Source organism: Phyllostomus hastatus, unplaced genomic scaffold (genome assembly GCF_019186645.2).
Source record: "Phyllostomus hastatus isolate PE091 unplaced genomic scaffold, TTU_PhHast_1.1 phas_contig_58, whole genome shotgun sequence".
NCBI lineage: Eukaryota > Metazoa > Chordata > Mammalia > Chiroptera > Phyllostomidae > Phyllostomus > Phyllostomus hastatus.
The window spans coordinates 60,017,953-60,043,699 of NW_025333916.1; the positions used below are offsets into that span (position 1 = coordinate 60,017,953).

The 25,747-nt window shown below is 50.7% G+C and overlaps 1 protein-coding gene across 3 annotated transcripts in view; it reads left to right on the top strand.

Annotated features, from left to right (window-relative positions):
- GHR (growth hormone receptor) overlaps window positions 1–25,747 on the top strand; it is a 218,574-nt gene that overhangs the window by 92,827 nt on the left and 100,000 nt on the right. For all 3 annotated transcript variants that reach the window (XM_045847874.1, XM_045847876.1, XM_045847875.1), the window contains exon 2: window positions 11,034–11,114. In XM_045847874.1, the coding sequence (XP_045703830.1) occupies window positions 11,034–11,114 (81 nt within the window). The remainder of the gene's footprint in view (window positions 1–11,033; window positions 11,115–25,747) is intronic.

Consider the following 25,747-nt stretch of genomic DNA (forward strand, 5'->3'; position numbering starts at 1 on the left):
TTACATAATTATTTTGTTGATTGATGTTTAGGAATTCAACCTTGGACTCCGTAATGGACTTTTAGAGACTGTATTAGTTTTCTATCGCTTCCATATCCAATTATTGTAACTTTAGTGGTTTATAACAACAGCCCTTTATTATCTCACGGTTCTGTAGGTGAGAAGTCAGCCCAGTGAGGTTGGACTGGATTCTCAGTTTAGAGGCCATGACGGACTGGGCTCTGGGGCGAATTTGCTCTCAAGCTCAGGGGGGTTGTTGACAGAGCTCAGTTCCTGGCAGTGGCGGGACGGTCTTCCCCATTCCTCGCTGGCTGGCCACGCGCTAGGAGCCGCGTTTTGCCCCTAGAGGCCGCCTGCCTGCATCTCCCGTTTCCTCCGTGGTCCCCTAGAACACCAAGAGGTCCAGTCCCGCTCAGATTTCTAATCTCTCGGACTGCCTGCCTGCTTCCGCAGGCTGTTGAGATTACATTGACTCACTCGGATAATCCAGGATAATTCGCCTGTTTTACAATTAGTTGATTAGTAACCTTACTTGTATCTGCACCATCCCTTCAGAGCTGTACCTAGATTAGTAATCATTGCTAATCGTCATTACTTCGGTGATCATATCGGGGGACAGCTGATTCCATCTATTTACTTGTATTCTTTTTATTTTGTCACTTCCCAGGACAATCGTTTCTTATCCTACCTCCATAGTTAGTACTTCAGCCTCTTGGCATAGAAGGTTCTCTATTGCAAAAAGTACATGTTTGAGTGGGGGAGATGGAGATTTCTTTCCTCTCCCTCCACTCAGCCGAGGAAGGTTCCTTGAGTGTGTCTGGTTTGCACTAGATGGGTAATTCTCAATTCCAGCTGCACTTTAGGATCATATAACGAAAACTTTAAAAGATCAATACTCAGGCGCACCCCAGAGATTCTGACTCATCCCTAGTAACGCCAAGGCATGGCGTCTCGGGTCCCCAGGTGGTCGTGATTTGCAGCCAGGGCTGAGAACTATTGATGAGCTCCAGACGTTCTATTTCAGACATCAGGAGGCTGAGGGTGAGGAATGATTTTTTGCTTCAAGTCCCGTAACTAGGAACAGATCTGGTGTTCCGTGCCAGCGCGGTGCCAAGGACAAAAGGTCTGTCGGTGCATCGGTGCTCAGTAATTATACGCAAAGTGGGTGTTGGACAGGTCTGGAACTCCCTGCTTCTTGCTTCGGTAGCAAGACTGTCTTTTTCGGGCTCCAAAGAACGACTAGACCCAGCAAAAGAGCTGCTCAGAGGTCTTCGCAGCAGCACAGGCTGCTCGTAAGCAGAAAAAAAAGCACCGATACGTTCCACGTCACCTGGGGGCTGGCCACATGGGCGTCCATGCCTCTCAGGGTCCCAGAGCCACGTGGTCTGACGCCACGGCCACTGCCCTGCCTGTGGCTGTTGAGCGCTGGCGATGTGGCAAGTGGTGAGTGCCAGTTGCAGTGTGTTGTGAGTGTGAATTACACAACAGATGCAAAGATTCCACGTGGCAAAAGTATTGAAATATCTCATTAATACTTTTCGTAGTTATTACATGATGAAATGGTAATATTTTGGATATATTGGATTAAGTAAGATACACTAGTAACATTAATTTTACCTATTTCTTTACTGTTAATGGGTTACTAGGAAGTGAAAATCGCATACGTGCCCAGCACTGGCGGCTCTGTTACATTTCTGTGACCCAGCACTGCTCTGGAGCGCATTTTCCCTTAACGCTGTCATCAGCGCGGTGGGAGTTCAAGCTGCGGTGCCCCGCCTGATCTTCGGGGGCGAGGTGGTGGTTGTGGACTTCCCAAAGATAAGACAGTGATCTTGTGATCTGCGCTGGGTTTGCCCTCTGTCTATCCGGGAGCCAGTCAGTCTGGCCAAATGGATTTCTTTCTATTTATACGTTTAGGCCTAAAGGAGGTGGAGAATGCCCCTGTGTGGGGGAAAGAGCACAGCCTTTACTCTTAAATGTCCCTGAAAGCCGTGCAGGAGCTCCTGGAGGCCCTAAGGCCTAGAGGTGAATATGCTGTTAGCTCAGCCTCTATGAACTGTCCCTGCCCCTGACGTTCCTAAGCACCGGAGATACTGTGGCGTCTGCCTCGTCCATACTTCAAATCCAAACTGGACTTTCTCGTTTTCTGTCGTTTTTCGTGTCCCGTTGGTACCCTACCCAGGTGTGTATTCGGCCCGATTTAGCATCTAAGAAGAAACATGGGAAGGGAGAGGCAGGCATCCAGTATGGGTCAAACGCTCACCCAGAAATGTTCTGCCCGGGGGATCCGCCTACCCTCTCAACCTGTCTCTGCACGTGCCGGTTCTGGGTCAAAGGTGAGGGAGATTGGCACCTTGCGTGCTCCGCTGCTGCACAGTTGTAGGGGGGGACATCTACTCTGGTCCAGACGCAAGGCTGGTCGTTGGGGATGCAGTAGTGGGACACAGCTACTGTCCACCGTGTGCCCCCAGCTCAGCGAAGAGGACAGGAGCTGGGCGGCATCGGGACACGCATCCTCAGTGAGTGGCAGTTTTCACGGCATCGCACAGCGTGGGGGTTAGCTTAGCCCTGGGTCATGGAGGGGTGTGGAGGCAAGGGGACTGAGCCCACAGAGGGTCGGTCTCTGCCGGAGTCCCCGGCACCGGCGCTGCCGGGCTGCTGGCACCCCTCTAGTAAAGCTTTTCCAGGAGGTCACGCCCCTCGCACTTGGTTTCCCAATTCGTTGACTTTAAAAGAACAACTTCACCGTTTTGGACTTGAGAAAAAGAAAGAAGAGTGTCTCCCAGTGTTGGGTCTGCAGGGTATCCGGGTGCGCCGGCGGGCTGTGAGCTACCATGCCAGTCATCATCAGACTGGAATCTCTCAGGGCAGGGCTGGTATTCGAAGACGTGGTTCTGTGAACTGTCTTCGACAGCTTCTCTATTTCCTATTCAATTAGGTTTAGCCAAGCCCATTCCCTTCTGAGATTTGAAAGAAACTCCCAACATCTTCAACCTTGGTGAAAGCATGCTCTTCGTGTTACCGATCCACCACAGTCATAAAAATTAGATTTAAAAAGGAATCTTGTGGAAAAAGAGAGAAAGCAGAAATTCAGGAAGAGGTTTGCTCTTTCAAAGTCTGTTTTGGAAAAAAAAAAAACGACTTGGTAGGTGCAATGGTGTGCAGTAAGACAGAAACGGGAGCATGTTGTTCAAACGAGCACCCTGTGTAATTGGTTTCCTCTTGCACGGGAGAGTCACCCATGCGCTGTGAATCACTGGATGCACCGCGCGAGTCAGGCTGGGTGAGTCTCCTGACCGTCCATAGGAACAGTTGCTATGGCAAACTGCCAGTGTCGCAGTGCCACGGGGTCCTACTGAACTCGGACAGAATGGCCCGTGCACTGAGAAAGGCTCGCTCCCCACGGAATGCCCACGCGTGCTGAGATAGGGGCAGCCCCGAGCACTCAGTGCTGAAACGCCCCTCATTCTGTCACTCCCCCAGGCAGGGAGACGCAGACACCCAGGCTCCTGTAACCCGGCAGCCTTCTCCACTCTCACAAGGGGAGAACCTCACTGGGGAAGGCGCCAAGCCAAATCACTCATTGTGGAAATTCATCTGCCCAGTTTTCAGCTCCAGAAGTCTAGGGTTCACAAACAAATGATCCGGACCCCGTAACAGCAGCATAGACTTTTCTTACAGGAGCTGACATGGTGACCGGGAGTGAAGTCAGCCTCTAGAGTATTTCCCACACAACTGGGCCTCCGTGCCCAAGGTGTGCAGTGGCCACTATATACCTGAGCACAAATGGTGGGCATTCCTGCCGAGTCCCAGGCGATGCGCACATTCCACTACAGGGAGCCCCCCTTTTCCCTGGACCCTCATGCCATGTAGCGCTTTATTGAAGAAGGGCGTCTCATTTGTTGTGGCTGCCCAGGGACACATTTGCTGACGGCTTTACCACCTCCGTAGGCTTCCATTTCACGTTATAGAAATGAGGGCCCACTCTCAATTTACTCCGTGGAAATATTGTGAAACATAGTCTATTTGTGACTAGTATGAGAAAGAGTCAACATAGCTGCTAGTGTTTATTGGCTACAGGCAGGGGGCATGCTAAGTGCTTTGAAGAACTCATCCCCTTCTGATTTCTTTATAAAAAAGGTAATACAATTATTACCCCCATGCTAAAGATGAGTACTCTGAGGTCTGGTGAAGGTGGGATTTGAACCTACCTCGCTCTGATGCCAGAACACATGCTCTGAACCCCTATGCTTACCCTGTCGGTAAGTGGAGATCAAGGATAGCATCCGAGGGAGAGGCTGGTGTTCATGTCCAAAGACCCGGGAATGTATCCATGAGTGATTATTAACTAAATGTGACCAGCAGACAGGGGCACAGATGGCATCACATGAAACCAGTCGTCCAGGGTTCACTCAGAAGCACCGTCTGTCACATCTTGCATCAGTGTCAGCAGATTGCTCCATCCTGTACCTGTTACCTACATGGAACCGGGACAGCATCGCTCAGGTGCCCGCTGACGGTGCGCTGGTCCAGTGGGTCCTGGCCTCGGAGCCCACCTCCAGTGACTTCAGGGAGTCCAGTGACTCGGTTAGTCTGGGTTCGTGACTCGATGTGGGGTGTTTACACCACAGGAAGTGGCAAGTGCTTTGTTCATGGCCCTTTATTCCAGAGAAACAATTATTAGATATTTATCAGTACACCACTGTCTGTGACTCAAAGGAGAGGTACAGTGTGAATTGTCACACTTCTGAAGGTAAGCAAAGGCACACTGGGCACCCTAAGGAAAACCTTCTACAAGTCTGACCCTACCTAACTCTTCAGCGAACCTTCAGTCCCCACCACGCTGCATTTGGAAGGCCCTCTTCAAACATAATCATTAATCATAATTTCATTAGACATATAAAGTTTATTATGTTTATTGTTATTGTACAGAAGGAACTGTATTGACTATAACAGTTTAATATTTATGAATGCAACTACAAACATACAAACCATGAAATGTATCTATCAATGTTGTAAAATAGAAATATAAAATATAATGCAAGCCATATATATAATTTAACATTTTCTCCTGATTGCATTCAAAAAATGAAAATCAGAGGATATTGATCTTTAATAGTGTTTTCTTAAACCCAATAAACCAAAAATATGATTGTGACATATAGTCGACATGGACATTACTGAAACACTTCGCATCCTTTTTTGTACTGAGCCTTCAAAATCCATGTATATTCTACATGTGCAGCACAGACCAGTTTAGTTCCCAATTTTCATCGGAAACAGTCTGTTTTCAGATTTCATAACATCTGCCGAAGGAGCAGATTCATGCATCCAACCTGTTCCAAATATACTTCATTAAATACTTAATGAAAAGATTTAACTCATTAAAATTGAATGAAATCTAGCTTATTTGATTCCTCAGTCGCACTGGCCACCTCTCAAGCGCTCCGTAGCCACAGGCAGCGGTAACTGAGTTGGCCGGCACAGGTCCACGCCTCGTGTGCTGTGCTTGTTAGAAAGGACGCCCACCATGCACTGCTCCGAAGGCCTTGTTCCCCCTCCGCCCGTACACACTTAAGTGAAACACCTTCTCATCCTGTCTTCCCCACTGGGTGATGAGAAGAGAGAAATCTCAGCAAAAGTAGTTGTATCAGTAATGTCTGTGAGCTTTTTCTCCCTCCCTGAGGGGAAGGAAATGAGTCCACCCAACACATTTAGGGTCAGTTTTCAAATGACCACCACCATCAACAGTGGGCCATGACCTCCATGTGCAAATGGTTCAAGCTAAACGCTGGAGCTAAACGTTCGAGCTGTGGCTAATTAGAATGGGTTCTTTCATGTACCGTTTGGATTGGCCTTACCCTTTTTTTCAACTGCTGAGTTTTTAGAAAGTCAATGAGACTCGGTTTTGCAACATTTCATTAGTAATCCACGCCAGCATCAGAAAGTACACATGTATGAGGTCATCTACCTGGAGTTTTGGTTTTGCAATATAACAATTCTGCTTCTGTGGTCATTTTTTTATCAGCTGGTTTTCAGTATCAGAAGAGCTAGATCAACAAAACAAAAATTGGGGGAAACATCATTTCTGATCGACTCAGCTACCATTCGGTATTTTGCCTGAATAGGACTCCAAGCAACTAAGTCTATCATTTTATTCCTCCTGCATATTCATATGCTAGCATCATACTTGTAGAGAAGCTCTTGACCACTTTTATTCTAAAGACTAGGTGCAAGTCAGAGGCTGGAGGTAGTTTAGCGTGGTGGTTCGTCTTATCTGTGCCAAATTATAAACCAGATATGAGCGCCTTCTTCCCCGTGCACTTTTTCATGCTACTTTTTGGTGCTACTTTTAATGCAGGGGATGGGGGGTGCTACATGAAATAGTCTGATCTTTACATTAACTTCATCTGGTCCTCATCATCTCTGTGTCGATATCTCTGAAATCCAGTACTGACCTCCTTTCAGTCTTTGGTCTCCTACTGTCAACTTCCCACTAGACGTGTCCAACATTCCCACCAGTATCACAGTCACCAGCTGTCCCGGTCACGGGGCCTCCTTCTCCTTCTCAACGACTCAGATCCCAAATTCCCGATTCCCGTCGACAGCACCAGCTTTCATTCCCGCATGTACTCCATGCCCCGTCATTTGGAACAGACACAGCTCTCAACCATCTTCCCCAACATCCGGTCATCCCCAGATCTTGTCGGCATTTCTCGGTGACACTAAGTTAAGAAGGCACGAGGGGCAGATTTGTGCTGAGAAAATCCATTTTTGCACTTGACTTACCTGCACCGAAGCTTGAAGTGACTTTCTGATTCACACGAGTTGCCATCTAATTTTATTCCCCTGAATTCATCATTCCGCACCTTATTCTCTGGCTGACCAGCCCGCGCAGCCTGCTACCCCAAACTAGTCAGAACGCAGAGCCCCCCGCAGCCCTTGCACGGTCTGAGGTCTACCCATAACAAAGGTGCACCCGTCCCCTCTTCCTTCCTCGAACCCATCACAGCCTGACTTGTCATTTGGTTCTCATCTGAAGCCCTTGCCTTCAGTGGCTGACCTTCCATGAGTCGTAGGTGTGCTTCCCTTCCCCGTCACGTGGGCCTTTCTTGCCCAGTCCCTGAAGCCAGGAACCCCGATTTTCATTGCCCTTGCATTCGCCACTGTGCCTTGCACGATGCTAACAGGCCTTCGTAGCTCGACAAATACTTGCTAATTGTAAATTAAAGAGAATCGGGCCAATTGTTTTCTTTGCCTGGAGTTGGTTATAATGAGTTGGAATAATATTATATTTAATCTCCATTTCTTCCCATGTGTTTATGGACTGTTTTATAGCCAAGAAATAAAAGTTGGTATATCATCGGCCTCACTCACGTAGAGGCCTCCTCAGCCGGGCAGGCTGCAGACTGAAGACTCTGGCCAGCCGGATGGCGCCGCTTTCAACTGGCTCTCCCTCGCGGGAGGGGGAGGCAGGCGGGGCGCCTGGGCCCTGGGACGGGTGTTTCATTAACGCAGGAGCAGAGCTCGTCCGCCACCTGCAAGGGCACAGTGGGCCGTGAGGTCACAGCGGGCCGTGAGGTCACAGCCAGGGAATGTGTAAATGTCGTTGGAAACTGAGACAGGGCTTTTCCCTAGAAAAATGCTGCACACTTAAAAACCCAATCGACTAAGGTACAATTTTGTGTAATCCTCTGGCCAGTGCCCGCCTCTACTTCAATGGTGGTACTTCGGGGGGGCGGGGGGGGGACGACCATGGGACTCTGTCCTGCTCACAGTTGCCACATCACTGGTAGATTACATTCAAGGGCAGAACTCCATGCACTGAACTCTGTCCTCTCCCAGGGATGTTCTGTCTCACTTAGAACTGAAGAAAGAAGGATCCTCTCTCTCATCAGGAAGCTGCCGTGCAGAGCTCTGCCAAGCGGAAGGGGACAGCTTACAATGCAGTAGATGCAATCGAACCGCATGAGCCCCAGGCTCTGGGTTATGGGGGGCTCTCGAGGGGGTGCACGGGGAAAGGGCAGTGAGCTGCTTTTGGAGTCGCCGCCCCCTGAGCCAGCAAGAGTGCGGGCGGAGAGCACTTGTCTCTCCCGGGGCACCCAGCCCTTACTGACACGGCCACGTCTCCTCCGGGTCCTCTTCTCTGCTCCCGGCCTCGGTGGGGCGGTGGCATGGGCTCCCTGTGCAATGCGGTCAGAGGCAGTGAGCTGTGCTGCCTTCTGTTTGGGACAGTGACCATTTTACAGACTCTTTTGTTTTATGTATTTACTTTTTTTTGCTGTAGGAGTGCGCAGGCAGATTCCTGTTTAACTTTGCCTTGGGGAGTCCTGGTCTGTGCTCTGCGGGCCAGAACGTTCTCTACGGAGATCTGTTCGGTCCACAGGGGACTGGGGATAATCAGTTTGTTGCTGGTTCTAAGTTCGTGTGCGGGACATGTCAAAGGACGAGTTTCAAAATGTCAGGCTTTGACGTAAGGAAGGGTTTACTGATGGAGGCAGCGCCAGCTTGAGAAGATGGGGGACCTTTTAGCTCCCACAAATGCATCTGAAGAGAGCCCAGAATTCAGGCATCTTTTATGCCAAGGGAAGGGGGGAGGGGTGGGGCAAGAGGTGTGTGACAGGGAGGCAAGGAAGAGTGTGGAACCTCTGAAGCTGTTTGTTCCCTGCTCCTTGCCCCCGCCCCCAGCTGACCTGCTCTGGCCCTGAGGCTTCTGCAGATCTTTGCCAAAAGCTCAAACCTCAAGCAGAATTCCTGTGATAACTAGCATACCTGGAGCAGGAGTTGTTCACCTGGAGGCTGCGGGAGAAATGCAGGCGAGAATTACGTTAGGGCCGTAGGGCGAGCGTTTCCCTCTGTTACAGGTCGCCTCTCTGGGGGGAGTGAAGTTCACGTGCGGGCCGCAGCTTGGGGCAAGCGGCAGCTACTACCCACCTGAAGCAGAGTTCACGTGTGTCTGTCATGTGCCGTGTCCCTGGGAGAGGTGGCTTCCAAACCAGCGAAAGCACCCTTCTGAGACACGCAAGCTTCTTTATGTGCCTAGTCAGCTAGGAAGCAGACGCACAGCCTGGGCGCAGGGAATCTCTGTAGCTACTGATGGCCAGGACAGCTCGGTACCCGCCACCAAGTGTGAGAAGCACAACTGGTGAAATGAACTCTTACAGCGTCTTGCTCCTCAAGGCTTTTCATATTTAAAAAAAAAAACACGTAAAAAATAAAATTTACAAGGAAATGCCCAGTTACAAATAGGATGGTGTTTCCAGCCCATAACGTATTTGTTTTTAGCCTTTGCATGTACTCCTGCCACAGCCTTCCACCTACTCACCTGGGAGCAGAGGACCTAGGGAGACAGACTCAGTGGTTCCCGCGGGCCAAACAGATGGGGAGGGTGCGAGGCCGGCAGGCGGAGCCTCCCAGGGTAGGGATGTACAGCGCGGGTGTCATAAATCTCACCGCTGGTGCAGTGTGTCCACCTCCATGATCCCCTCGGTCTATCAGGGGCTCCCAGGGCGGGGGTGGGGCAGGTGTGAGGGGCATCAGACACAGGAAGAGATTCCATTTATGTAGAGAGGTGGTTGCTTAGAATTTTTTAAGACCAGAATATCATATGGAACAAAAAAGTGACGGGTGCCCTGACCGGGTGTGGCTCAGTGGGTAGGGTGTCGTCCCACGAAGCGAAAGGTCACCAGTTTGATTCCCGGTCAGGACGCATGCCTGGGTGGCGGGCTGCTCTCTGGTCGGGGGGCGTGTGAGAGGCAACCAACCAGTTGATGTTTCTCTCCCTCTCTTTCTCCCTCCCCTCCCCTGTGTCTAAAAATAAATAAATAAAACCTTTTAAAGCATGGGTTATTCACCATCTAGAAATGAAAATATAGAACCTGACACGTTCTATGCCTATTCAGGATGTCGCAGCCATTCATTCCTGGGGTCCACCCCATTCCATTACCCAGGAAAACACACATTCCTGTTTATCACTTCAGCCTGATGAGGGGCCGTGAGAAGGGCTATTTCATCATTGTCAAAAATGCACAATAACAAAAACGAGGCCGGGGGAGGCCCACTGGGGCCCCCGGTACGCTGATCAGAGCACCTCTGTGACTTGAGGGTGTAATTTGATGGCAATGTTGGCATCAGGTAGTTGTCAAGTGCAGCAACAGCTCTCCAGAGAGTCCATGGAGTTCATGTTAAATCGGCCCAGACTCGCCCCTTCAGAGATCTTGGAAGTGGACACCGGGTTCATTTAGTCCAAAGCAGCGTACTTCCCCCAGGCGAAGGTGAATGCCGGCCGAGGCATGCTGATCCTCTATGCCCGCTCGTCAAACTGCAGGGCTGGGGGTGTGGCCACACTCGGGATTCCAAGCGGCTAGAGGCACGGACTGACCCTGTGTGAGCCTGAGGTGTTCACATTCCTCCTCAACCCGCCCAGGAACCCAGGAGGAGAGCAGGCATCCTAAGGAGGCCACTTGCTTCTCACCTTCCGCCCTCCGCTGCCCTCCAGCTGCACCCCTGTGGACGGCTTATTCGCTCGGTATTTGGGGGTTCACTGAGGTCTTTTGTTCACTGGGACACACGCTGGGGGACTTTTAGTATTACAGTAGGTTGTTTTATTTGTCCTTTTATGGCCTGTCCAGCTCAGGGCCCATGCTTGGAGATACGGCTGACAAGTTTCTCTTTCCAGTTCCAGTGAGAGCAGACCACATTGGCCCCATTATTGGGGCAGTGCGTGGGGGCCATTTGTTGTGGGGTGGTTCTGTGGCTGTGGGCCAGGGTGTGAGTGTCTCTACCGCCTGTGTTATTTCCTGAGGCCAGCACCCATGGGAGTAAAATCTATTACAACCTGCTGTTGGCTCTTGTGAAAAGTGTGACCCTAGGAGACTCTGGGGCACTGAAAGACAGACTGGGATTTTTTTCTAAAACTGAGAGAGAGGCATGTCAGCTCCCTGACAGCTTAAACGTGGAGCATTTAAGTGGCATTTAATGATAATGGTCTGCTTTCGCTTGGCCTCATCTTGTGCTCTTCTGTGTGATTGCAGGTCCTCCAGGCATGGGTCTCTGGAAGCTGCTGTTGACCTTGGCAGTGGCGGGCTCAAGCAATGCTTTTCCTGGGAGTGAAGGTGAGTGCTGCTCTCTGGTCCCACCCGCCGTGTTTTGAAAGAACCCTGAACTTTCTCTGTGAGATCTGTTTATTGGGGTTGATTTAATCAAAATATGTAAGTTTTAAGTAGCAGCAAATAGGAAACTGATCTCTCCCATCATAAACTCGGAGTACTTTTATGATGATGTGTTATAGGGAACACAGTGGCCAGCTTTGGCATCTGGTGTTTTCACGCCAAAAATAAACGCTGCGCATCACGCTGAGGGCGTTGATGGGGAGGCGAGCCGGGCCTCTGGGTCCTCAGGCTCCGGGAAATATATGGAAATTACCCCAAAGGGTTATTAACCTACTGATCACTAGCTCATCTGTGACCGTGGATATCACAGCCCGTCGGCAGAGCTCAGAATGAAGGGCTCTTAATCATATTCTCTGACAGTGGGGACTGCAGGTTTGAAATAAATTTCACATCTTCTTTTCTGGGCGATTACCCTTTGGTGAAGTTTGAAGGAAGAGACCCTTGAAACAGTGAATAATGGATTCAGAATCCCTGAGCTTCCTTGGCCATCTTGGCAGTTCTTCCTTCCTCGTCTCTCCCCTCTTCCTAGCGGAAAAGTCTCAGTCTGGTCCAACTCGTGTCTGTCTGAGAGCAGAAATAACCAGAACGAGGAAGGGTCCTGAGAGGAAGGAAGTGGGAAGACAGATTTTCCTGTCCAGAGAGAGAAAGCCGCGTTCAGGGAGGGGTGGGGGTCTTTGTAAAAGATTGTCTTGAGTCCTTGATGTTTTTCCTGGCTTCCACAGAGGAGAGAAGCGACCTCCTCCTCCTCCTGGGCTGGGACTCCGCGTTGCGCTGTTGCTTTAAGAACAGCTGACCCCCGCCTCAGCTGGTGTTGGGAACGGCAGCTTCAGGGCAGAGGTGGTGCTTCAGGTGTCCTCCCTGAACTTGGAGCCCAAAATAAGCTCGTGGTAGCGAGCTGCTGAGGGCGACTAGGGTCACTGGGAAAACAAGAAAGGTAAAATATGTTATTTTATCTCCTAAAGCCATTTGACAATATTTACAGGAAAGAAGTCATAATTGTTTGAAATATTTTCGGGTCTCTCTGGTGTGACAGTGTCGACACGGTGCAAGTCAAACACGCAGAGAAGGCTCCCCCCAAGGCTGGTTTTAGCCCCTGGCCCTGAGCCAGGGGGTGGCAGCTGCGGTCCCCCGCTGTTCCGGAACCGCGGTGGCTGCCTCTCGCCTTGCTTCGCTAAGGTGACTTTCACGCCACTGGGCAAGGCTTGAGAATTTGAAAAATGTGGGAGACAGAAAGTATGGCAAAGGGAATCTCTCAAGATGTCCCTTTTAAAAAAAAATGTGTCCCCGGCTGCAGGACGGGAGCTCAAGTTACAAGTTAGACCTAGAGCACCGGCGACCCGCGAGCATCTGTGTCAGCTGCTTTGACCTTTTAGCTTTGATGTAAACCCTCAGCTTTGGAAGGAAAGTGGACAGAACATCACGAGCTCTGCCTTCACGGTTGCCTTTTGTTCTGCTTACTGATCACTTTTGTTGGTTTGCTGTGTTTCTTTGTTCGGGAGGAACAGAGTGTAAGGAAATGCAATGGTTGATGGTAAACACAACCCAGGCTGCTTACAGTCCTTGCACCTAGTACGTGAGTTAGCAGAGGAGCACAGCTCTTCCTCCTCCTTTTTTTTCTTTTCCCCCTCTCAGTGGGCTGACCGGAATTCCTTTGGAATATGTGGCTACTCCAGAATTCCACCCTAAAGTGGCCTGGGGTTGTTGCAGATGGTGCCTGATGTGTCCGCCTGAAGGTGTAGATGGACGAGCAGGTTCAAACATGAGCACGCCGTCCTGGCCGTTTCTCGGATGGCCTTAGCCAGAGGGCTCGCCTGGCACCACGGGGATTCGATGTCAGAGCGCGTTCGTGGGCCGTGCCAGGTTCGGGTTGTAGCCACATCGTTTTACTTTTATTTTCTCTCCCCTCGTATAAGGCAGACTAAAAATACAGGTGAGGGTTTTTTTTTAAAAAAGAAGACCCTACCGTGTTTCACCAACCACTCATTTGAATTCCGCGTGGTCATTAAAAGACGTGGGTGTGCTAGCCCTGGCTGGCGTAGCTCAGTGGATTGAGCTCGGGCTGGGAACCAAAGTGTCCCAGGTTCGATTCCCAGCCAGGGCACATTCCCAGGTTGCAGGCCATAACCCCCAGCAACCACACATTGATGTCTCTCTCTCTCTCTCTCTCTCTCTCTCTCTCTCTCTCTCTCTCTCTCTCTCTCCCCCCTTCCCTCTCTAAAAATAAATAAATAAAATCTTTTAAGACGTGGGCCCACTGAGTCAGGGATTTGGGAAGCGTCACCTGCAGAAGAGTCACCCAGGAGCTGAGAGAAGGCGACACAGATCGCAGTGCCTGGGGAAGGTTGGCACTGGAACTGTTTAGCAGGGATTTTCTTGTCTGGGCAGATGAGCAATTAGAAATATATTGGCCCTGAGAGGCGTTTTTATGAAGTCTAATTGCCCTATGGGAAATTTAATGAGGGCGCAACATTGCACAGTGCCACCATTGTGTTAGCTGAAGTGTTGCAATACGTTCTCTCTCGCTGTCTTTCATCCTGAGTATTCGTCTCTACGTCTGCTGCTCAAGGCAGGTTTCAGGGAGAATTTCGTATTCCAGAGTCAGGCGTGACCAGCAGGACCTCATTCCCAGCGGGCTTCCTAGGGCGGGACTGTCCCGCGGCTGCATCCGAGCAGCTGCATCCGAGCTGCTGCTTCTGGGAGATGCATTTAAGGAGAGCTCTGTTTAAAGATCTGATGGACATAAATAGCCTTCCAAGGAGCACCTCTTGTAAAGGAGCTCCTACCCTTCTATTCCAGTCAGCCCACCACTGAGCATGCTCTGTGACCTCAGCAACCCGAGGTGGGAGCCGGCCTGCCCCGCCAACGTCTGGCAGTCTGGTTGGGATGCGATAAACTTCTAGAAATTAGTGAGAGACTGCAGAGCTTTCAGGTCTAGATTGTGTGACGAATACTGGTGGTCAAGATGCTCTGAAAAGGAATAAATCGAGGTGGACTAGACTAGCTAACTCAACAAATTCAAGATACAGATGTCTTTTTTCAGAGCTTTCTGCTTGCAAAGATCAAACTTAGGGCTCTGGAGGATACAGTGGCTCTCCCCTAAGGGAACTTACCACGAGTTCAGAGGTCACGGTAGACACAAAGGATGACGGCAGGAGGCAGGGCCCGTTAACTACGGAAATAGCAGCCCGAACTGCACTCCGTACCATGAAGAGAGGAGGGTCGCTTCGGGCAGTAGTGAGTCAGAGAAAATGTCACGGAAGCTGGAATGCTGGGTCAGGACCCTGAAGTCTGCGGAGAGCAGGGGCGACCCTGGGAGTAGTAGTGGCTGTGACGAAGGAACGAGGTGACCGCGTGCACCGGCACCGACAGGAGGCAGCAGTGTGGAGAGCAGTTAATGCGGGCACTGGGTTTCCGCTGGGGCCGGGGCACTGTGCAGGGGGGTGCCTGGTTCCGTTCCCCACCCTGGGTGTCCAGCAGGCAGTGTTTGAGCACCTGCGTTGTGGACGGCATCGGATTAATTTGGCCAGAGTGTGTGGCATGTGAGCACTGTATCTGTAACTGTTCCTTTTGGAAGTAAACTTAGGTCAGTGGATTTGAGTTGTAGAAGGACTACCGGTGGTTAAAGCTTCGTGGGGAAGGCAAGACCTCCTGAGCCTTGACGCACGGCTGGCACGGGGAGAGGAAGAGATGCGAGAGGAGGCGTACGCCAGAGCCTGCAAACCCCATTTCTTCTCGAAGTTGTAGGCCAGGCAGAAGTGCTGTGTTCACCCGTGTACGTCAGCTCGTGATGGAACACCGTGCGTGTGTGTAGTATTTGTATATACAGCATGTGTAATGTCTGTATATTATATACTCTATGCATGCGTGTGTGCTTGTACACACATTATATGAATATTATATTTATACACTATATATATATATTAGATGTGGCTTGCAAGCAAAGCACATAATTAGTGTCTCCCCACTCTAAAGATTAAAAAGTTCTGTATTCTTCTATACCTCTTAAGACAAGCAACTTATACTGGGAGTGAGAGGCTGTGTCTTGAAGGAACCAGGATCCCCAAAGCAGTGTTCTCTGCATATCTTAGAACATTTTCCATATATCTGTGCAAACCGGCACAGCACTTTTATAAAAGAAAAGACGCCAGTGTTCCCACTGCTAACAGATCGGAAGTCATGGCTCAGGAGAAGGAACATTTGTTTTTCTAAGTACCCCCTAGCCCATGACGGAGCCCCGTGGAGCCCCGAGAGGCTGCCGATACACAGAGGGTGTGTTTCAAGCCAGCATCGGTTGTCGTGGGTAAGCAGTGAGGAGTGTGAGGTGAGGGCTCACTGTTCTCACGGAGGGAAAACCACCCACGGCTTCCCGTCCACACTGGCAGTGGTGGCAGAAGCCACAGAGCTTTAGATGCTGCTGTCTTTACTGTCACCACGAGGCCGGAAGAAATCTTACACAGCCTCTTCTAGTGCCGTGGCCCGAGTCCGAGTCCATCAGCAGCCTTGCGTCACCCGGTCCTGCTGGTGTCACACACGGCTTTGCTGCTGGGGTTCCGCAGCCCACAGCAGGCCAGGTCCTGGAGCTTCGGGTCTTGTCTGTCCAGGTGGCGCCAGTGGGGGACAGGAGTGTGGACCCTCGGAGGTAATGTCTCAGATGTCTTTGTTTCAGCAGGGTTTGCCCCAGCACGGTTATGGATTCAAGGCAGAGTTTTAGATTCATGTTTTGCCTTTAAGAAGCTCATGGTCGGCCCTGGCTGGCATAGCTCAGTGGATTGATCGCGGGCTGCGAACCAAAGTGTCGCAGGGTCGATTCCCAGTCAGGGTACATGTCTGGGTTGCAGGCCACGGCCCCCAGCAACCGCACATTGATGTTTCTCTCTCTTTCTCCCTCCCTTCCCTCTCTAAAAATAAATAAATAAAATCTTTTTAAAAAATAAGAAGCTCATGGTGTGGGGGAGAGAAGGTGGACAAGGAAACATAATTTGATTCTGGTCCCCTGAGGTTATGGGGGAGTTCTGAGCGGGGTACGAATACCATTTGATGTTCATGTTGGAACTCGTAGTGGTAATGGGATGAAAGTGAACCTGAGGGAGCTGAGTGTGGGGGAAGAGGACTGTAATAGGTCAGGGGAGAGATGATGTAAGTGTGAGCGTGGTGGTGAAAACCAGATGGATCGCAGGCAGATGCTGAGATGGCCCCGCCGGGGCCGGGAGGACAATCACGTGCGCAGTTTTGACTTCAGGAACCACCGGAGCTTTCTGACCCCATCCCCTGCTCCGTGCCCCCACGGTTTTAGTGATGTTTTCAACATCGGCGATGACTCACTTCTGAGACAGCCAAGTCCTGGAACCCAGCTCAGCTTGTGAGCAGAGAGGTGGCCCTTGCACGTAACAGCTCTGTGGGGGAGGGGACGTACTGGGACCGAAGGCGGCAGAGAACCTAAGCCACCCTTAACTTTATACCATGTCCCAGCGCACCTGCCAGTGCCCAGCCCGGGTCCCACCGCCGCCCGCTCACATCTGCAGCGCGGCGGTGGCACGGCTTAGGCTGCCGTGCGCTGCGGGGCCGCGGCCCAGGCACAGGCCTGTGCGGTCTCCTCCGCCTGTCGTCTCTGGACGTTTATGAAGTGTGTCCCTGAGACACTGACATGTGCCCCCAGATATTTTCCTCATCGCTGGAGTATGTGTTTACCTCATCGAATGCAGTAAACCATAAGCAGGATGAGTTGAGAGAGGTGCAGGGCGCTGTACTGGGAGCATCTGGGAGGCCGGCGGGGCCTGCGCAGTAGCCTGGTGACTCACCCCACAAAGCAGCGGGCAGCGTGAGCAGACAGGTCTGCGCCTCGCTCGTTGGCAGTGCAAGGACTGGGACCTCTCGAGAATAGTGCAGACCTTGAGCGTTCGATGCACACACGCCAACAATTGGCTGCATTAGAATCTTCTGCCTGAGATCCCCGCCGTTACGAGACAAGAGTCAGTCCTGGGGTGCAAGTCGCCACCCCTCTTTGGTTCGGTGGCCTAAACTGGGGCTTCGTTCACGGGGTAGACGGGAACGAGTTTGACATTTGACGTGTGGTGCTGGCCACAGCTCTGGTTCACAGACACACCTGGTTTCTTGCACCTGGCTTAACACTAACCCAGCTTCAACTGCGCAGAATCCATGCCAGCGTGGACTCATGTGCCAGCCAGCTGCTGCCTGAGGTTGTCTTCCACGGCCGGGGGCCCAGGGCCCCTCAGCCCCCCAGCACATTTCCCGAGGCGAACCCTCTCAGGAAGACCCTGGGGCTGGTGACTGTCTCCTCACTGTGAAGTGAAGTCAAAGGGTTATTGTCCCAGAGGTGCTTTGTTCGTTTAAGCTTCAACCTTAATCTCTGTGCGATAAAGAACGTTAGTCATTTCAGAGCCATCAGCAGAGGAGTGTTTTGACACCCAGCCCCTGCTCCTGGTGACTGCTGGCTTCCCCCCGCACTGTGCACCGAACTTGTCCTCGGGCACGTCCCCGCAGCCACCGCCCCAAGGCCCACCCCCATCTTTCACACAGCAGTCTGGCTTTTTCGGCGACACTCGCGTGGCTGCTTAAGGAACACCCTCCACAGTGTCAGCCCCACACCCGGGGCAAAGCTTCCCCGCCATCTGTGCGTGGAAGCATCACGCTGGCTGGTGGGTCACGTCAGCATGCTTTGCCACCCAGTGCCGCTGATGGCACTGCACAGGGGTCCGTGGAGCCCTGGCTGGTGCTCACGGCACAGCCCAGGAGGCCTGGGGCCTGGAGCTCTTCTTCCGCCTCAGCTGCAAATCAGACTTTCGTATTTCCCAAATCTGTTCAAAAGGAATCCGTGATATTTCATCTGATACATCCATCAGGAAGCTCGGTTTCTGTTTCTATAACAACTGGCCTTAAGCCTTAACCTTAACGAATTAATTACGGTGTCCACATCATGTCTCCAGGGCAGGCTTCCCGGGTGCAGAGCGGGGCGGACCACATCCCTATCCCGGAAAAAATGTCTCAGGACGTTGTTATAAAAGCTCTCACCAGCCAGTGCAGGCTGGATGCAGGGGAGAGGTAGGAGGAGGGGGACACAAGAGGAGGGGAGGTGACATTTCTTGTGTGTCCCTCTTCTAAACGAAATGGTCCTGACACCTGTGTTTCAAGTTGTGTGACCAAGTCTGGATTGAGCTTGAAATACATACAGTTTCGTTTCGGTCAAGTGATTGATGAGATGACCCCTGCAGAGCCCGTGTCATAGATTGTTCTGGATCCAAACGTCACTGGACCTTCAAGTCCGTGAGGATGTATGTCTTCTGCATCCCCGCTTCCCTGTCCGCTAGCATTCCGGCACACAGAGTAGATCTCTGCTCGGTTTGCTGAGTGAGTGAGTGAATGAGTCAGCATCTGAATCCGGACCTGGGAGTTTCCCAGTCGCACCCCACCGTCATCACTCACGCTGTCCATCGCTAGTGCTAACCCGAGCCAGCTCGGATTAGGATCCCCTTCCGTCAGGAGGGTCTAGAAATAGCTGTACACTGCAGAGCTCACGGCCAGTGGCCTCCAGGGAGCCCCAGGCATCCCGATGCCCACCCTAAGCCTTGATTTCAGGGCTTTCCCTGATGAAGGAATGATTCCATTTTTTTACTGCATATTTCGGACTCCACCAGGGTCAGAGCCCTGCCCTCCTGACCAATGCCCAGGAGCCTGAGGCCTGTCCTTTTTCCAAGTGACTGGATTCCGTACCCCATGTACCAGCCACTGGCCACCACCCTGCACTGGACAAGTCATCCAGCCCCGGCCGCCTGGCAACACCTGTATCTGCACTCCGCCCACCTGATTACATCTCCTCAAATGTTGACAGACAGAGCGAGGTATAATGAGGCCTGCTGACTTCCAATCCAAGTTTTCTCTGCCCCTTTGGACATTGAACTTGAGCTTGTGAAAGATGCTGATTAGGAATCATATGAATAGTTGGATTGATTTCCCCAGCCCCATTCCTTGCATATCAGGTCTTGCCAATTTTCCAACGAGAGCCCATCTTGAAGTATGAAACTCTTAAAAATGAGAGGCCCAAGTTGTATTGATAGAATCCTTAATTTCCTAATATCTGAGTGTGAAAAGACTGGCGTTTGGTGTGCCCGCTCAGCTTTCAGTAAAACATTGCAAATCTGTGTAAGGAGAAACGATAATGAGTAGAATAGCTGGCTTCCAGATAGCCATGTGCTATGTGTACATATTAATAGGTTCACACTAGTGAAGACTGAACTGGTGATATTTAGCCTTGACATCCCAAAAATGGGAGGTCATTTTTTTTTAAGGAAAGGAGCATGTTGTGGCTGCCTACCCCTTGGGACCCATCCTCCTCTGCCCAGCCATTGACCCAGCTGCTTCCTTGGTTGGAGCACGCGGCACCATGCTTTTCTGAGCACCAGCCACTGAATGGGTGTGTGGTGATGACAGTCGGGCAACAGGGAATTGAGGGACATCATCCTACCCTCGTGTCAGGGCACCATTGGGCCAGATCAGCTTTCGAGGAGTAGAATTCAGAGAGGCGCCAATGTGCCTGCTCAGACACCCGTGGCGAGGTGTGCAAGCTTCCGTACCACTGTGCACGACTTCCCTTGTGAGAGCGCCAGGACCAGACTCCCTAGGTGTTTGCTCTGAACCTCATAAGCACACTTGACTAGTTCGCTGTACCCTTCGCGGCTGTCTCTAGGCCTGCCTTCCTGGAGAGCTCTCCTCGAGGAATAGGAGGCTCTAATGCACGCCTGGATGTCTCCTGGCTGTGGCCGTACATCAGAGCCACGTGTAGAGAGCAGTTGTGAGTGTGAAAGGCACACAGCGTCCCTGCTCTGCAGTGTGACTCGGCTGCTGTGTGTTCACTGGGTGGGTGCTAAATATCTGTATTCTCAGGCCTAGAAAACTTACTTCAAGGAGAAACTATAAGAATATTAAAGGCAAAAATAAGAGAATATTAAGCACTTTCCTTAACAGAACTTTTACCTAACGTGAAACTATGCCCTGTTGAATTTAGGGGTGGGGTGAGTTCTCTAACATGTTGGTTGGGAGTGGGTCAGCTAACATCTTAAAGCAGACGGTGGAGGGGAAAATGGAATGAGGAGACCAGCCACCACTGAGCCAACACGGCATTCGGGAACTTCCATGTAGGTTGCTGATTGCTTTCTGCAGTTAGTGGCCACGAGTTCAGTTGCATCGGCATTTGAAGTGGTTGTGCACGATTGTCCCTACTGCTGCTATGATCCCGCCATGGCTGTCACTTCCTTGGAGCAGCAGCAGCAGCAGCTTAGACGGTCGGAGGGCACAGCGCGTCCACAGAAGTGCCCCCTGGGAGGGGAGGGGAGGCTGGCCAGGTGGCCTCGCCTGATCCTCAGAGGACCCCCAGGGATGCACTGGGAGGAGGACCCGTGACAGTCACATTGGATTGTTTCCTTCTCCTCTGTCACAGGCAGAAAAAGCAGCTAAGATGAGGGATTTCAGAGCATCGGCATTGCCAGAATTGTGTTTGAGTCCCAGCTCTGCCATTTTTTTTTCCCACTGAGTTCCACAGAAGCCAGATGCTGAGACAAGGATTCAAGTGAAAGTAAATCATTAGGAAATGTTCCAGAGGAAAACTGGTAGAGGAGTAGGGAAATGAGACAGGTCAAGAAACCAAGTAAGGGTGTGATAGCAAGTCATGTCCCCCTGTGGGCGGGGGTGGGGTGGGGGGACAGTGGGGTAAATGTCTGTCCCACGGCCCTCGGAAGCAGTGGCTCACGTTGTCCAGGTCAGGGCTAACCCCAGGAGGGTGTACCGTGTTTTGCCATGTATAACGTGTACCCACGTTTTGTGTGCATTATACGTGGACACAGTGATTATGTACCATGGGCATAATAATGGGTATAATAATCCCATGTATAATTGTTCCCTCAAAAAAATGTTTCCCTTAAAAATTCAGGCAAAAAAGTGCTCATTATACACAACAAAATATGAATAAATTCCTAGACACTGTCCATCCATTGTCCAAGTGCAGGTCAGGTTGGCCATGGGCAGCCAACAGAGGCGCGGAGCTGGGGGTCGGAGTGAAAGCGCACGGGCTCCCCATGTGCGGGAATGTTAAGGGTCGACGCCAGCAAAGCGTGGGCCGTGTCGGCTGCTCTGGCCTCGGTCACTCCTTACACCCTCTGGCCTGTTTTCCCTTCTGTTCGATGGGAGGAAAATAACTGTTTAAAGCCATGAGGGAGGTACCACAGGTGATCCCCCTGTGGAGATTCCACAGGAAAGGCACCTGCGTTTTCAGCAACCGCTGACTTCTGCTGGCTCCATGTTGAGTTACGACACACTCCAAGGGCTAAGCAAACACGCAAACTGACTGGACATGTAGAATTTGATTTATAACAACGTATGTCTAAAAGAAGCAGTTTGGTTGCATAAGGAAGTTATAGAAGCTAGAGCTAATTTAAATAATGCCTCTAGGAAACTGTCTAGAAGAGGATTCTAGTGTTTCGGATGTTTTCAGCAGTAGAACTAAGACATGCTGACATGTCTTAGTGAGACTATTATAGTAACAGCTTTCACAGTGAGTGTGCAGCAGATAAGGTTGATAACACCTTAGTGATCTAGTTCTTGTACTTCTAATACTACTACATTTAAATCTGATGGATACAGCGGGTGGGTCTGGAGTGAGCTGAGGGATGTTGGGAACGATACCTGGTGAGTCTGCTCAGGGATCATTCACTGAGCACTTGCTGGGTGACAGACGGGACACCACGAGGAAAGAGGCACAGCCCGCCACCTGGTCACCAGGTGCACTGGGGATGGGCAGAGACAGAACGAACGCCAATTTATAGCCGTCATCATAGAAGCATTTTAGTTGATCCCGTTTTAATGACTTTATACTTAATCTCTCAGCTAATCCCCACAGCAATGCTGAGAGGAAAGTTCCACTATTAGCCTGTTTTAGGTAGGGACACCAAGAATAATTATGTAACTAGTTTACGTAACGGTGAAGGCAAAAGTGCAGGTTCAGACCCGGCAGGTCTGACCCCAGAGTGTGGCCTCGTCCGCCTCTGGGTCCTGGGATTCCCGGGGACTGGACTGATTACAGTGCTCGCCAGTGTGGGCGTTTCAGCCCTTGTGGGGAAGGTGCATTCGTTTTACCTGACCATGTTCTACACAACCTAGCTAAAGAATCGTAGCTGTGTTATATGAAAAAGACAGGTGGTGATTCTACGCACCTCTATAAATCCTCTAAGATTCGATTTTAAGATTCAGATCCTCTAAGTGTAATGGAACACTTAGACTGTCAATTTGGACCTCATTATTTCATTGTGTGTGTGTGTGTGTGTTATATTTGTGTATGTGTACATATGATACATAAAAATTATGAGTATATGTTATTCATTTATGGGTAGGTATGTATGAGATATATAAAACTTATGAGGTGCGGGTAATTTCCTCAAAGCACATGGATGTCTCTTCCTCAGGCTAAATCAGTAGCCAAGGCTCATGGGGACAGGGGCCACACCCGCACCTTTGCAAAATACAGCTTCGTGAACAGAGCTTCGTGGGCCGGTGGCACCATCAGCCCATTGTCTACAAGGCTTCCCCGCATGGTTCCAGGGAGGGCCAGGGACTGTCTTACGGAATCACCGCTTGCTTCTCTTTTCTGCATCACCCCTGGATTCTCCGTGAAGGCAGGAGCTGTCAAAGGAAAGCCGTCTCCCCTCCCTGCTGGCACGTCTGGAGAACTGTGCCCCACGCACCCTCACTGGTGTGCTGTACACTTTGGCCTGCCTCCAGGTCTACGCCTCCTTCCCCAGAGCTTTTCCCGTCCTCGTAGGATTAGCATTCCCGGCTTTGGACGTAGGACTTGGGTTAGGCCTGATGTTGTTCTTATGCCATTGTTTTTTCTGATAGGATTTGTCCATGTAAATCAGTGGACGTGAAACCACAAAAACAGAAGTCCTCCCATTCACTGGAATTTGTTTGTTGTGATGCTCTTTTAGGAGAAAGGCAAAGTGTCAGAAGAGAAAATCGTATCAAGGACTTGTATCAAAACAAATGGGGATCTCCTCTTTGCCATATGAGATCCCATCTAATGGTGCAATGGGAAAAAACATTGATCAGCTCACAACTCTGGGTTATAAATCCAATTCTGTCCATAATCAGCCCCTGTGGTTATGGGCAAAAGCTCTTAATTTCTCTAAACTCCGTTGCACATCTATTAATAAAACTTTACAGAAAGGTAAGCCCAATGTGTCCCTTTCAACTCCCAAAATATTTTTCTATTATTTCTTAGATGTGGACATGGTGTACTGCAAGAGGTTCCTTCACAGCAAGCCCTGGTGATCGATGTTTTTCTCTTGGGCTTTCTTTTTTTTTTAGCCAATTACTAGAGTGAAGACGAGGAAGGCAGGCCAACCCAGTCTGCAGACGGCGTGAAACCAGGGGTAGGGACTGTGCTCAGTCAGTGACAGTCGTGGGATTCAGAAACCCTCGACAGCCTACAGTAATCAAAACTACGGAAGGCCAAAGCCACCGAGACAAAATTTGATATAAAGGGATCAATACAAAGTCCTATGGGTAGGTTTTTTAAAGATAAAGTTCACAAATGAAGGAAGAGGAAGTCAGGCTTACAGCGAGTCCTCTAAGAGACCTGACTATTATTAAATTCGTTGCAAATACACTGTAACGGAACTGGGACAATGCCACTGCCAAAGTCAACTCGCTCAGGCTGCCTTCACAGAAGGGGCACCTGGAGCAAGGGGAGCACCGGCCCTCGGACTCCGCGCTGGCCCGACTTAGCCCGGGTGCTCTAGGGAGCCGCCGCCATCCAGGTTTAAGAGGGTGGGCACCCCGTGCAGTACACAGATCATGCATCACAGGAGTGTGCGCTTGAAACCGGTGTAATGTTATAACCAATGGCACCCCAATACATTTAGTAAAAAAAAAAGGTTACAAGGAAAAAATAGTTTAAAAAAATATTGCTGAGCCAGAACAAAACACCCTAGAAATCGTGTGAGGACCTGGAGATGTTTGATCTGAGACGGGGAAGGAGCAATGGCGATGCGTCCTGTGGAAGACAGCTTCCACTGATGATTCTGAGGTAGCACGGTAACCTGGTACCATGCACCAGACATGTAGACTGGGAACCAGACATATTCATGCCTGCCTTTCAGTTCCATCAGTTTCTGTGCCTTGCTCAGAGAGCCATGCGTGAGAATTAAGTAAGATAGCATGTTAAGTCCCTGGCAGACTTACTGGGAAGAGTTAGTTTTCAGGAAAGGCTCATCTCCTCCTTTCTCTTCATGAGAAAAACAAGGGCAGTTAAGTGGCTGTTCAAGAAAGTACTTGGTGCCCACTGCAATGACCCCAAAGTGGAATGGAGTGGCAGGGAGACGGCAGACACAGGTGGGAGTGAGGAGCCGAGCTGACTAGCCGAGCCCCACGCTGGCACCCGCCCCCCGCTTGCCCACACACGGCTGCAGAGAATAATGGTTTTGATGTTCCACAGGAGGCTTCTGGGTGTGATTTCATGTGAATAAATAATTCACCAAATTTGAAAAAGGCTGCAACTCAGTGGATACGGTGATCCCTGTGGATCCGCTCTTCCCCTGTTCTGTGGACGTGAGCGTGGTGACAAGTGACGGTCCCAGGAGCACCTCCTTTACTGCCGGAGCCCGAGTTATCAAAGACCCCAGTGTGTCACTCCGCCGCACCTCCTAAGTGAGGGAGTCACTTTGTCAGTTATGAAAAGGTGCTCAGGTGTGGCCAACAAGAGATGTCTGGCTACCTCCCCACCTTCTCCACATCCCTGCAAAAGGTGGAATTAACCTGCCAGGATTTTGACTCTGGGGTTCCCTTTCAACAGCTGCTATTTAAATTTCCTTAGTCCTCTCTAGCTCTCCGAGTCAGAGCTTTCCTCATCAGAAACAGCGGGCCTTGCAAACGTTGTGAAATATCTCAGACGGTGAATTCCTTCTTCTCCTGCTGCACTGAAGCACCCAGGTGCCAGCGGCACCCGGGTGCCTTTGATAAAGGAACAAACAGGTCAGCAGCCAGTGATCACATCCTGGACCTGCCACTCCCAGAGCTTTGGGTTCGTGTGTTTGCGTGGGTTTTTTTTTTTAGGAAGATCACTGAATACAAGAAGTACTTTTATATGGTACACGGAGGAATTTTCTACATCCTAGATGTAATCAGAACAATGTTGTTGGACAGGAACTCAGAGAAAAGGGTTACAGGAGATTTCAGAGCCTGAGGGCCTAGAGGAGAACTTCTCAGCCTCAGCACTACTGACGTTTTAGGCCAGATACTTGTGTGTGTGTCAGGGGGTGGGTCCCCCTATGCACTATAACGTGGTGAGCAGTGTCCATGACCTGTGCCCCCTCGGTGGGACCAGTAGCACCCAGCCCCCTCAGTGGTAACAATCAGAAGGTCTCTAGGTGTTGCTAGCTGTTCCTGTGGGCGAGGGAACAGGGATGGGCAGATGGCCCCCAGTTGAGAACCACTGGTCTGAACCCTGGGATTGCACATTGGCATGACGGGGCCCAGGGTGGTTGTGGGAGTCAAATTAGATAACACATGTTGTA